The 14,016-nt window shown below is 49.9% G+C and overlaps 1 protein-coding gene across 3 annotated transcripts in view; it reads right to left on the bottom strand.

Moving 5' to 3' along the window:
- Nucleotides 1-1,026: 1,026 nt before the first annotated feature.
- The window catches only part of LOC144948968 (long-chain-fatty-acid--CoA ligase 4-like), a 71,397-nt gene continuing 58,407 nt past the window's right edge, over nt 1,027-14,016 (bottom strand). For all 3 annotated transcript variants that reach the window (XM_078878751.1, XM_078878750.1, XM_078878752.1), the window contains one exon: nt 1,027-1,348. In XM_078878751.1, the coding sequence (XP_078734877.1) occupies nt 1,191-1,348 (158 nt within the window). In that variant the 3' untranslated portion in view covers nt 1,027-1,190. The remainder of the gene's footprint in view (nt 1,349-14,016) is intronic.

Here is a 14,016-nt window from a genome sequence, read left to right as displayed (position 1 = left end):
ACTGGAAGAGGAGAACCCCGGAGCCGGCACAGCTGAGATCCGTGGTGCGTGCAGTTGGTGCGTTAAAAGATAAAAATGAAGGGACCGCAAAAGCTGCCTTTGTGGCCCTTCAGCCGTCAGTCCCTCGCAGGCACAACGTTCTCGCCGCACGTTACAGCCGACTACCGTACGCAAAAGCATTTTCGTGACAGAATTTGGCCAAACATCCTCGTAACCCCTTGAAAACGCCTCGAGACTTAGAAAGGTGTCACCCAAGCAAGCACGTGCTTTACTTATTATTCGTATTATTATCTCGTGACTCAACATGTCACGAGACTCACAATTTGGGATGTTTGGCCAATTTCCCCGCGATGTTTTGACGGGCGGAGCCGCGAGTGCCGGGAGGAGACTGCCGCGACGCAGTGGAGGTGGAAGCACCCGATGGGGGGGGGGGGGGGCTCCACGTTCTCTACGCTTCCCATCGGCACACACTTGGCAGCAGTGAGCAGTGAGCAGCATTGGGGACCACGCTGTGCTGAGGAGTCCTTATGAGAATGAACCCGGCCCACACTTGTCTATTAGTGCATTCGATGGGATTGTGGTAAAACAACGGATTCCTTATCATCTTGTTTCATTCCATCTCGTTTTGTAGTTTTTCTTTCCTCTCTCCAACAGCCTAAATGTAGCGTTCAGGATACGAATTGCACTTCTGATCGAATTCTTAAACATTACAATCATTCAAATAAATCGATTCTTGCACACACGATTCGAAACACATTATCGTGAGCGTAAGAATGTTTAACGCAACGGACGAATCGCTGCGCCGGAACGTGGCCGCTCCGTCACGCGGGGATGGGGGAAACGCGAGCGCCCGCCTGGCTCGGCGTTCCGCTCCAATACGGCCTTGACAAGCCCCGCGAACCATCCCTGTCGCTCGAGCATGCCGAGAAGAGACGGCGACAAGAGCACAACCGCCCCCACAACCGCCCCCCAAACGACTCCTCCAACTGGCCCCCAACTTCCCCGCCACCGACCCCCCCAACCGCCCCCAAGCATCGCACGGTTTATTAAATGATTCCGGCTTACCAACGGACAGTCTGAGCCACTGACAAATCTGTCCACGTTTGCGTCGAACCGCGTTGAAGAGCAAAGGGAGGGAGAAGGGGAAATGGGGCGCGTGGCAGGGGGGAGAGCAGGGCAACGCCGCGAGGTCACTTCCCGCCGTACATGCGCTCGATGTCCTTCTCAAAGAAGCGCTTGATCTCCTTGCGCTTGAGCTTGAACGCATCGGTGACGAGGCCGGTCTCGGGGGTCCACGCGTTGGGGCTCAGGCGCACCTTGACCGGCACCTCGAACCGCTCCAGCTTGGCTACACGCATGAACACAAAAGGCAAAGATCCCCTCCTTAACAACCCTTTGGGGCAAGTGCCAGGAGCCAGCGCCCATGAAGGCCGGAAAGGCAAACGAGGGGGTGGGTGGCCAGCACCACAACTGGCCGCCTGCTTGCACAAAATGACCCACATATGAAAACACTGATGAACACACCAAGACAAAAATCCCCTGTATAGCCTCAACAGACTGTTGGGGCAAGTGCTGTTCGAGAGCACCTATGAAGGCCAGAACGGCACACGAGGGGGTGGGTGGCCAGCATCACACCTGGCCGCCTTTGTCTCTCCAGTGACGATGTTTACATATCACACCAGGTACTCATTTGAGGCAGAGTTGACCCCAGGACCGATTCAGATAATCGTCACTTGTATTGGCCGTGAGTTTGAATCCAACTCGGGTTGACAGGTTAGCAGCTCAGCACGCTCACCGCTACACTGCTGCTGCTCATAAAACCAAGACCTACACACAAACGTGTGCACACAGAGTTCACAGCGCCACTATTCCCCACACCCGCACACACACACACACACACGCGCGTGCGCGCTTATTCTCACGCGCGCACGTACGCACGCACATTTCACCATGGAAAGAGGTCGCACGGGCAAACAGGACATGACACCAACACCACGTATGGTGTAAACAAGAAGCTCGGAAATACACGGTGCACAAAGACTGTAAACGCAGCTCACGGACAACAAAAAGGACGAGGCTAGAAACTAGTAAATTAACAAATAAATATTCTTCTCTTGCGTAAAAAAAGTCATCGGGTCTTTGAGATTAAAAAAAATCCTAATTCATTGGGTGGCTGGGTGACTCAGAGAGCTCATGCTGGCAGCACCGAGATCCTGGATTCCACTCTGGGTTTTAGTCACTCGTAACAATTATTTAGTGTGATGTATTACACAGTGTTGCATCCAACTAGGACCCATATCTAACGGGAGAGGGGTCGCTTGCCTACAAACATCTGGTAGTTCGCCAAAATTGGTTCAAGAAAATATAACTATGCTGATGCGACCAGAAAGTTGCAACTGGTTCAGCGTTTGCGTGCGTTGAACCAATGCTGCCCAAATTATGTACTCAGCAGAAGGCCGTGCGACTGATGGGATGTGTGAATTTTTTTCTAAACGAATAAAACTAGAGTATTTGTTTATTTTACCAAGGCCCATTGAGTTACATAACTCAGAAGCGACCTGGCCACAAATGATAGCTCAATAAAGTGGCTTATCATGTGGACATTTATAGCAGAAAAATATTCTAAAATGCAAGTTTCTAAATGTGGAGGGAAAAACTGGAGCCAACGGAGAAAAATCCACGCGACCACAGGGAGAACACGCAAACTCCAAATATACAGGCATCGGGGTCGGGATGAAACCCACAACCTCCTGTATACCAGGCGAGGGAGTCAACATCTCCTAACCACCGTGGCGCCCTATCCAATTGTCTGTCCTCCTTATTTACTTTGTTTAATTTGTACTTTAATTTGTTAATTTAATCATTTGTGTCTACGACGCAAATTATTATTTCGTGATTAAATGAGGCTTTCAACGTGTACATTTGGTGGTCTCAGTCCATGCTAAATCATATTTTTGTTACTTTTTCATTTGGCTTATTTCCATCTCTGATGATGAAATGCGTTACATTGTTCAGCGTGCGACAGTCAAAACACTCCAGTGTGGATCAATGGACTGACAGCAGTGACTTCGAAAGCGGTTTTGTGACTTCTTCCATCGTGGCCAATCTCCGGCACAGGGTGATGCACTGCTATCTGAAAACATTACAAAGTTAATTTGCATTGTCTCATGAGATGATCAAAAGCATTATAGTAATATAAATTAATATGGAAATTTTTTTTACTATAATCGATTTTATTTAGCATTTTAGCCAAAGTCCATGAGACGAGCGACAACGAGCCACGCTGGTCACTTGAGTCACCACCTGCCTTTTTTTAGACTCGCAAAATTAGGGGGCAATGATCACATCCTGATACGACGGCTGAGCCGCAAATCGCCTTTGCGATGCTCCACATTGTTTGGCTATGCAGCCACAGAGTCACGTTTTTGCCAAAAATATCGGGGGGGGGAGCGCACGCAACCAAAAAACCCCCACACGCGAATCAGCACGACGGAGCGTAATTTTAATTTAAATAATCCGCAAGTCGGGGACGCCGTTGAGTCAAATGTTCAGCGCATGAGTCCCTTTACGACTTGGGTGAAGGCTCAACTCCTGATACAGCCGCGCATTGCGCCCAATTCCATCGTCTGGCGCGGGAGTTAAACCAATGGTGGGGTAAAGTGTGGGTACGAGGTATAGGCAAACTACCCTCTAGAGCTCGCTCCAGTGTGGAGGGAAAAACTGGAGGACCCAGAGAAAAATCCACGCGAAAACGGGGAGAAGATGCAAACTCCAAATATACAGTAGGCATCAGGGTTGGGATCGAACCTACGACCTCCTGCATCTCGACGCCTCATGGCCGGGCGAAGCTGCGGCTCAGGTAGCGGCCGTTCCCCCCCCCCTCGTGCGTGCGTCCGTGTGTGCGTGCGCATTTCTCCACGCACCGTTGTTTTCTCCCATGGGCCAAAGCGCTCAAGGGTGAGATATCAAAAAGGTCCCGTGCAATTCAGCATCAAAGAGGTGATCACACTCACAGCAAAGCTGCCCCCACCACCTCTCTCCTCCCCATCACCTCCTTCTTTCTGCCAGGCCACACGGTCATTGCACGGGCGACAATCGGCTGTCCGCCAACTTGTTGTATAAAGGCCTCGGACATCGCAACCTACTCTGCCAAATGACATCGGCAGCTGTCTTTCCATGTCCTATTAAAAACTTCGAAGTTGCTTACCCTATTAAATCCACAGAATTCTCCGCGTGCACCTGTATTCAAAAACCAAAACGAGGTTCCTGTTTAATTGCTCCATTACAAAGGACGCCAATGGAAGTGACGATGTCTCTGTGCTGCAATGTATAATTGGAATCAAACGCGAATGATTCTCTGATCGCTGCTCAACTGCTTGTTGGGATTCGCGACTGCAGCAGCCACAACAAGAAATGTTATTCTCTTTGATGCTGGGGTCCCTGGCGAGGGCACAAAGTGGAACACGTAAACAGAAACACGGCATTCTAGGCCTCCTGGCCACGGCACGTGAGCGCGCCGCACCGAGACAAAGGCAAAACAAAAACAAGGCGTATTCTTTGGGTCTTTCGGTAAAGTCACGTAGATCGGTTCAAAGAAAATAACAAAAACTACGACATTTCGATCGCAACACAAGCGGTCGTCATCACGACGTCATCACTATGACCGCTTGTATTGCGATCGAAACGTCGTAGTTTTTGGTTATTTTCTTTGAACCTATCTACGTGACTTTACCGAAAGACCCAAAGAAGATTAATTCCTGCAGTTACGAAAGCTGTAAGTCAAGATAAAAACATGGCGGTCGCACAGACCAACTTGAAACGTTTCTCCCACAGCCTTCAAATTTTAGAAAGTCAAGTTCAGAAAGTTTGGTTTAGAAAGTTTAAATGGACGTATAGCACCTGCTATGAATTTTTTGAGAAACAGTGAACGTTGAAAAAGACTGAACAAAAGCGTCCAAAGAGGCGTAGATCGCTGCACGCTTTGCATTATAATGATAGAGAGGAAAACATGGATGAGAGGATGTACACACGACGGCACATTGACCGTGAGGAAAAAATGACTGGGGCAGGACACTTCGCCCAGATGGGACGCTGGCCGGTGGTCGACAGAGCGGCAGCCAAATGCAAGAACGCACCCCGAGAGCACGTACGCCGTGGGGATGGAGAAATGAAATCAGCATGTGTGCCACGTGAATTGTTGCATCGTCACATTGTGAGAGACTGGCGCCGGAATTGAGAGACCTGAAACCAACAGTGGAAAGATGGTGGCTGATTGTGGGGAGCGATAGCATGGCGGTTAGCACGCTGCGCTACCCAAGTTGGATTCCTGCTCACGGATGACACTAGTGACGATTATCTGAATCGGTCCTGGGCCTCCCCCTAGGTCGACTCAGCCTCAAATTAGTACCTGCTGCGGTGCGAAATTATCGCCACTGGGAAGACAATGGCGGCCGGGTGTGGTGCTGGCCACCCACCCCCTTCGTGAGCCATGCCCGGCCTTCATTAGGTGTTTGCCCACACCACTTGCCCCAACAGTCTGTGCAGGCTATACGGGGGATCTTTGTTTGATGCTTTGTTTTTAAAACTCAACGACTTATCAGAACTTTGTCAACGACTGCTACGCAGAGGCCCTCGTGCGAGTCGCGCCGGTCCAGGCGGAGTTGTTTGACCATGCTTCGCCACGCCGGTCGGCGAGATTCCTGGCAGCGAACTGCTCAGACATCACCGGTGCTGCCCCCTCGTGCGTTGCTAAATGACACCCAGAGCAGCAGCAGCAGCAGCATCAGCAGCATCTCCCAGTGGGAAAAGCAAACAACATTTTTTTTTACAAAATACAAATACGGGGTGGGAGGGGGGGGGGATCAACAAACCAGGTCACTGTTTCCCGGCCATGAAGCTCGTCCATGCACGTGTGCACAAGCCAAGCTTTTTGCAGAAAACAGGATGCAAGTAATTCTTGAGCAGAGTGGCGGGAATGTGTCTTGTGGCGTGAGAACCACGGTCAGTTGTTGATCGTGACATCAAGAGCCGGCGGGGGGACCGGGAGTGGTGCGGGGGGGGGGTAGGACAAGCGTCCAATGATGCGCCTGCCAGAGCACCGAGCTCGCAACGCTGACAACAACCTGGCCCAGCCACATCACCGAAGCCTGCGGCAATAACATTTATTTGCACAGCGCGATAGCTCTGCTCTCCTCTTCCTCCTCCTCATTGACCTCTCCATCCCGCAAATGTTGCTTCCTACAGCGATGCTCGGTGCACCTCATATTGCATAGCAATTTGAGATGCTCTGCAAGCACCGATTGTGTTGTGTGGTGTAAAAGCGGTTGGATTGCGGGAAGTGGGGTATTGAATTTGCAACAACACCGGGGGATGTGGCGCACCGAAGGAAGCGGTAACGAGGTGCGTGCTGGCACATGTCCCCAACGATCCCTTGCCCTCCGTCGTGTTCGTGCCAAGTTAGTTATTTATTTTTGTTTACGCAAAATAAAAAAACATACATTTAAGTAAGCGAGATATTTCAGAGACTCTCTCGAAACGGCTTGATGCGGGGTCACAAGGGCTCACGCCGTCCCCGACAGCGAGGGTCACACGCGGCCCGCACATTGCGCGTGGGCTACAAGTACGGGCGCCCCTTCAGTCGGCAGACCGCTGGACGAGGGCCACCCCCTCGTCCAGCGGGTTGAAGGGAGGGCCGATAGGCGAGGGACATAATAAGTGCAGCACAACGATGCCTCACTTGCTGCTGCCGATGACCATCGCGTAGCCCTACGGCGTCGGTGCACGGCGGTCACCCGTCCGAGTGCTGCCGGCAGGCCCCCCAGCCTGCCGAGTTGGCGAGAGGAAACGAGATCGAAGGGGGGCATCGCGGGTGACTTTGCTCGCAGGCAACGCTCTTACGCGACCTCAATTCACGCGCCGCGGAAGCAGCTGCCAGCGTGAAGTCGCGAGCGACGCAACGGCGTGGCGCGCACGGGGGAGTTGTGGCGATTGTTTTTTTTCTTTCCGGGAGAAGGGCGGCACGCATCACAATCTCATTAACGTCCCGCCAGCGACACTTTCGTTGCCGAGAGAAAAAATAAAAAAACAAGAATAGCCATCCTTGTTTCAAGCCGAGAGAGCCCTGCTTCCCGTCTGGAATCGTTGACCAGGAACCGCACGGGTACCAGTGCCAACGTGGATTCGTGCCGGCTGGAGCCGCTCGCCCACCCCTTCTCCTCTCTAACCGTAAAACCCGGTGGAGGAAGATCGTTTTGGGGCATTGGCGTTGCACCGCCAGTAGCGCGATCGTCGCTCGTTGCAGAAAACTATACATTATTTGTAAAAAATATTTTACCAGGAAAGGCCCACTGAGCGACGCAGCTCTTTCTCAGAAGCGACCTGGCTACAAACTACAGCTCAAGGAAGCGGCTTAAAATACTCCAGACGCATGTTTCTATACTCGGTCGACGTGTACATTATTTTGCGAGCACGGAAAACGTCTCAACGCCATGGCCTGCAGTGACCAAATCGATATTAAAGGGAGTGTTTTGCAAATATGGAGGAACACTGGTCGCGCAGAGCCAGGCTTCACAAGCTCGCTTGCTGTACTGCCATCTCCTGGCCAATTCGAGGCCTGGCGGGGTTTGGGAATCCCGCAAATCTGCGTTGGCTCGCTAACCTGAATCAAAATCAGAATACTTATTCATACCGGAGAAATATAATGAGCTGTAAAGCTCTTTTCCACAGATGTCCACCGTCGCCTCCGAAGTGCCGGACGGTAGAAGTGTGCCCGTACTCCCAAGCGGTGAGGGCCCGAGCCAGCAGCATCCCGTCTCTCGCGAGCCACCGCCCGCTCCCAATCCCTGTGACGAGCGCGGTGACGCGTGCACAACTTCCCAGCCGGCTCCCCCCCCACGGGGACTGCACCTGCCGCCACGTCCGCCAGCCCGCCCGCGCGCTAAATCAGGACTCTTCCCACAAGAAAGGCGGCCGTGTTAAAGAGGGGAACTGCCGACGGGAGGGGATGCTCGGTGTGGGTATTGTGAGAGAGTGGGGGGGGGGCTCTCCCAGACACCTTGGGGCTCTTCCCCTCCCCTCCCCCACGTGGGAATCTCAGAGAAAGAGAGACAGAGACTGTGTTTGACCGCAAAACACGGGACAGCCATACTGGCTTTGCTCACGTCCACGTACAAGCAAGTTACGTAATGGAGAATTTGACTGTTCGTTTTATACATCTGCGCCATTCGTCCAAATTGCACCGATCGCAATTGCTGAAGAAACGCCGACAAAAGTTGCAAGGCAGCCAGGCGAGGGTTGGCCCACCAACCCTCGCCTCCCTCCACAGTGCTGGACTACAGCAAGCTCCATCGGCGCCGTCCGGCTGTGGCCAGACACACGAGGCGAGCTGCAGTGTAGTAATTAGTGCGCTGGGCTACAAACACTGCAATCAGAATTTGATTCCCGGCCTCGAAGGTGGTATCTAAACCGGTTCGTACAGCCTTCCCCCCCAAATCCACTTTCAACGACCCGCACCGACCAGCACGGTGTTGGGGAGGTTTTCATCCAGCAGTGAATTTATAAAAGGTTGTAAATAAAAAATGATGGGGAAGATGATTGAAAACATTCAGTGTTCGCGAGCAACCTACTTCATGTACTTCCATCTACTGGCAGCTGCGCAATGATCTTTGCAAGGCCCATCAACTCTACCCAAAGCACCCGATGCTGGCCTTGGATGGAGCTGATTTACAATAATTTCCCTGACACTAGTAGTGGATATTCCACATTACTATGACAGTGGCGAGCAGAGAAGCACCAAAGTGGGCCTGCTATGAAGTGGTGCCACTCATTGTATTGGCGACCTTACAAAGGTGCCTTGAGTGCTGTATCCCACAGGGCGACCCGGCAAGAACTGGAAGTCATAAAAAAACAACACTTCCTCACACGTACAAGATTTTCCATGTGTGTGTGTATGATTTTCATTCCTGTGCGAGATGATGTGAAAGGTTAGCGCTGGGTGAAAGAGAACAGACAATGCAGGCAGTAGATGTTCGCTTTCTCCGCCGGTCTCGCGGGCCGGCGTGCCCGTCTCAGAATGGTGCCGTGGTGGCCAGATGTTAACTACCTCGCCTGGTATACAGGAGGACGTGGGTTCGATCCCAACCCGAACGCCTATAAATTTGGAGTTTGTGTGTTCTCCCCGTGGTCACGTGAATTTTTCTCCGGGTCCTCCACTTTGTCCCTCCACAATTAGAAACGTGCGTTGAGAGTATTTGGCTGCTATAAATTTCCACGTGATAAGCCACTTCATTGGGCTATCATTAGTGGCCAGGTCGCTTCTGAAAAAGACCTATATAGCTCAGTGGGCCTTATCTGGTAAAATAAAAAATAGTTTAGAAAATAGAATTCCGGGTTTCACAGCCATCGCGTGACGATAGCTCGAGACAGAAAGCGCTCTTTGCCTGGGGAAGCCTCGGCTGGGACCCTTCCAAGGATACCCTAGGTTGGGCTTGCAATGTTCAGGCATGTCATATAAATAAAAGTAAAGCAGTTTATAATGCACGCAATAATTCACGGAAGTGACAGAGTCTGAGGTACGGGGCCAATCTCAGTGTTGCTCAAAAATCAGGCAAGAGAGTTGGTGGAACTTTTAAGAGATAGGTGGGAGCCTTTAAGTCTTTTTTAAAAGTCAGTGGAGACTTGAACGCTGCTGCTGCGAATGCGCAGCAGCAGTGGGAACAATGATGATGATGACAATGATGATGGCCGCGTTCCAGACAGCGGGGGCTGCCACAGAGAAGCTCCGGCTGGCAGTGGCCACGGCCTGGCTCCTCGGTGCAGAGAGGAGGAAGGGGTTGTGAGTGGCGCTGTTGAGAGTTCTACCGTGAGCAGTAATGCAGGGTGACGGGAGAGCGAAGACAGATGAGGTGGACATTGTGGAGGTGTTTGAGTAAACAGAAGTAGATTGCTGAGAGGGAACCGGTGTGCGTCTGTGGGAAGAACACCGTGACTCTAAAAAAACCGAAATCACGTCAAGTATCTACATGCCTCAAGGCTCACCAGTGGAACACAATCTTGAAAATTAATTGTATTACGATCAGTCAGAAAATTATCTGTCCAAGCTGACTTGCGCTACAGGGAAGATATTATTTAGCACCAATGTAATGTTTGGGAGATGTTTGAGATTCCTCTTGTGGCACAGTTGCTTCTGCGATGTTTATATTTACTTTGTTTTGCTTTTGTCATTTTGGTGAGTCAAATCACTTTTCAGATGAGATGCATCCTGCTCCTCGAGAGTTCTCGGGTAAACAAAACTAAAAACTCAACTATATTGTCGCATAGATGTAAAGGTGCACAGGTTATAACAAAGTGGCCGATGCAGTGACTGGATGGACACATGGCTCACAAGCTTGAGTTTCGGCCTACTGCGGTTCACGCGCGTGGAGTCTGCTAGTAGCTTCTCGCTACTCCACAGTCCTCCACACACCCCGGGGCTCCCCACGATGAACGATCGCTGCCTTTCGGTCGCGGGGTTTGTACAGCCAGCACCGCTGAGTCTGGAGTGCTTTTTTGGAACATAGTATTTTACGAGACGCATCGACCTGTTATACTTGTTATTGACGGAGCACTGTCCACCAGATACACTGCAGGGGATTTGACTCCAGGATCTGACTTGGGTTTTTGGCGCAGCGATTATCCCTCCCCCCCCTGCACCCAAACAACCATAATCATTGCACTTGTAGACTAGGTCAGTGTCTGCTGATGTCGTGAACCGATTTTAGTAATCACCCCTGCATTAGTAATTTCTCTCTTCCTGTATGCGTAAGCCTCTGTTGGTCAAACAGTGCTTACCCAAATTCTGATGCATGCACGGCGATGACGGTGATGACGACGATAATGACGGTGATGATGACAGCGATGACGTGCACTTAACGATGACACCGAGGTTGCTGATACGGTAAAATGACCTTCAGTACATTTTGCATTTCGCATACCGCCTTGAGCGTTGTACCCAAAAGAAGAGATGGTGTGTCATGGGGAGTTAATGCTCTGCTTGCATCACAAGCCTTGGGCCAGTATCTCTGAATAAACTGGGTTCGAGCCCTGGGCTGGGTCATTTTCAGGGTGGCCAATGCCCATGTCACAGTACCAAACCAGTGACGATTAGAAGCGGTGTTTGGATTGCGGGCTCCCACATCTGTGCTGCAAGCCCACCACGTGCGCAGTGAACAACCTGAAACTAAACTGTTTTTCATTTGACCAGTTAAGGCCCACTGAGCTGTAAAGCTCTTTTACAGAATCGACCTGGCCAAGAATGATAGCCCAATGAATTGGCTTATTATCATGTGGAAATTTATAGCAGCCAAATTCTCTAACATGCTTCTAAATTTGGAGGGAAAAACCAAAGGACCCGGAGAAAAATCCACACGACCATAGGGAGAACATGCAAACTCCAAATATACAGGCATCGGGGTCGGGATCGAACCCACGACCCTCTGTAAACCGGGCGAGGCAGATAACATATCGCTACCGTGGCGCCCCAATCAAAGTGAATCGTACTCAAGGTATGCAGCGATGAATCCGTTAAAACTACTCGCGACATGCACACCGAACCAGCGAGCAGACATTCATTGTTTACAATGTGTGCCAATTAATTATTAGGGGTGTAATGATGCATCTGTACTCAATCGGAATCTAAATAACAATCAGCGTCCCCCCACTGTGAAGCCTTGGCTTCACATTCTTGAGATTTGGCGAGGCTTTCCTGGGTAAACGAGTGTCGTCCTAAAAAGCTCGTGTTATATGCAACTGAATCGCACGTGTAAGAATGTATCATTTTTGGATGCACTGACACTAAAAGTTAAATTATCTACGAATATTACATTTGGGCTAATAAACGAGACTCAAAAAACTTGGATATACTAAAATCGTTAAAGACAAAACATTGTAAAAAATCTGTCCTGAGTCGTGAAGAGTTTGTAAGATTGCCGTGTGGCAAATGGCAACATGCCTACTGATTAAATGCCAATTGTACAATGAAGCTAACGGGAAGTATGTATGTTGAACTTCTTTTGCACCGTACATAGCCAACCGTGCTAATCGCAGGTGCGGGGGAAGGAAATCGGAGGAAAGCATGAGAATAGATGACACAAGAGGTGAGAAAAACATTGATTTGATTCTTATATCGAATTGCGATGCCAAATTGCAATCATGTATCGAACAGTTGGAGGGGGTGAATTGTTACGGGCCAAGTGCGAAAGTAGTTTCATCCTCTCCTAATTGAGTGTAAAGAGTTTGCTACAAAAGAAGGGCCAGTGACCAAAACGTCACCTAATATAGATGTTTTATTCTAAGGCTACGCAGTGCTCCCTGTTTGTGCCGCGTAGAGGGTGGGGTTATTAACCAACTTGGGATTCTATTCCCAAACTGCTAACCTGAATACACACACCATCGGTATTCTATGCATAGTTTAAATATATTTTTTCGAGTGACATGACAAAGAAAAACAACCGGGTATTTCAGTGACGGAAGGGTTAACATAATAAGACAATACATGTTTTTTTTTGTAACAAAAAAAGTAACATGTGCACATCCTGTGCTTACAAAAAACACAACAGCAGCAGTGGCAGCAGTAGCCCTACAAGACATTCCCAGGGAATGCTACACACACACGCGCAAAGACAAAGATCCCCCGTATAGCCTTAACAGACTGTTGGGGTAAGTGCTGTTCGCGAGCACCGGTACACAGGGGGGTGGGTGGCCAGCACCACGCTCGACCGCCTTTTTTTCTCCCCAGTGGCGATGATTTTTACACACCGCACTACGTATTAATTTGAGGCCGAGTCGACCTAGGGGAGGTCCAGGACCAGTTCAGATAATCATCACTGGTGTTGATCACGAGTGGGAATTGAACTCGGGCCGCTGGGTTCGTAGCACACTACCTCTCACCACACACGCTAAAAACACACACATGCTAAACACACACACGCACTAAACCCAAAAACCCCAGGCTCTTACCATAAAATCTGATTCTTCCTGTTTGCATGTTTAGGCCCAGACCTCCGATCCAAATGTAAAACGTGAGTGGGCTACGAGGAATGTAGCCACGGTTACCAGCTCTCGCCGTGTTACGGGAGAACGCGACAGGGACGTTCTACGAGTTAGTCCGTGCCGCCACGCACTGCTGGCAGCGAATCTGAATTTCCTTGTGGAACTGACCCCGCAGAACAAGAGGGTGTGATGGCAAAAGTTGTTGTTTGTCTGCCAACTGGAAATAATTGGGGGGAATCTGAAAAATCACAAAAAATATTTTAAAACTACATAAAGATAAAAAAAAATCCACAGATAAGTGGTGATAAACCAAAGACTTTGCTCTGAAAATGATTGGCGAAGTTAAGCAAGGCTTTCCTGTCTAAAACTGCACTGTAATTATTATGGTATTGTAGTGCCCCTTCAATAACCAAACATCATTTTAACTTCAAGTGCTTTACCAAGTGAAGATGATCAGGGAGTTTATAACACAACATCCTTCACGCACTCATCACACACAGCACATGGACTGCAGATGCATCATCTCTCTCTCTAAATCAGCCCAGGCCCGCCCGTACACCACTTGAAATGTGTGTGACCACACCCACGATGAATCCCTTTCCTCACCCACCGCCCACTGTGAAAACAGACTCCGGTCCGTGCAGCGTCGAGGTCCTCAGTAGCCTCATCTTTCCTGCCATTTCTCAGTTGCTCTTCCTATTTCCGATTCGTTCTCATTTCTCTTTCCTTTCTCATTTATGTTCTGTACTCTCCCCTTCCCATGGTGTGCTTTGGGTACAAAGTTGCCAGTTAATTATTACCAACTTCAGAATAAGAGACATACTTCGACAGACAATTATGTTTGTGCTGTGGGTAACCACGAGTTGCCTACACCACCACGATTGTTTAGGATGCTTTGGAGTTCAGTGGAAATGTTCAAAAACCAAAATAAAAAAGCCCAACTAAGGCCGTGTGTTGAGCACTCTGCTAAAGAGCGTGACAAATAATACA

The sequence above is a fragment of the Lampetra fluviatilis genome, chromosome 51, assembly GCF_964198595.1.
Source record: "Lampetra fluviatilis chromosome 51, kcLamFluv1.1, whole genome shotgun sequence".
NCBI classification, from domain to species: domain Eukaryota; kingdom Metazoa; phylum Chordata; class Hyperoartia; order Petromyzontiformes; family Petromyzontidae; genus Lampetra; species Lampetra fluviatilis.
Note: the sequence above shows the minus strand (reverse complement) of the source record. Positions and strands in the feature narration are given on the sequence as shown.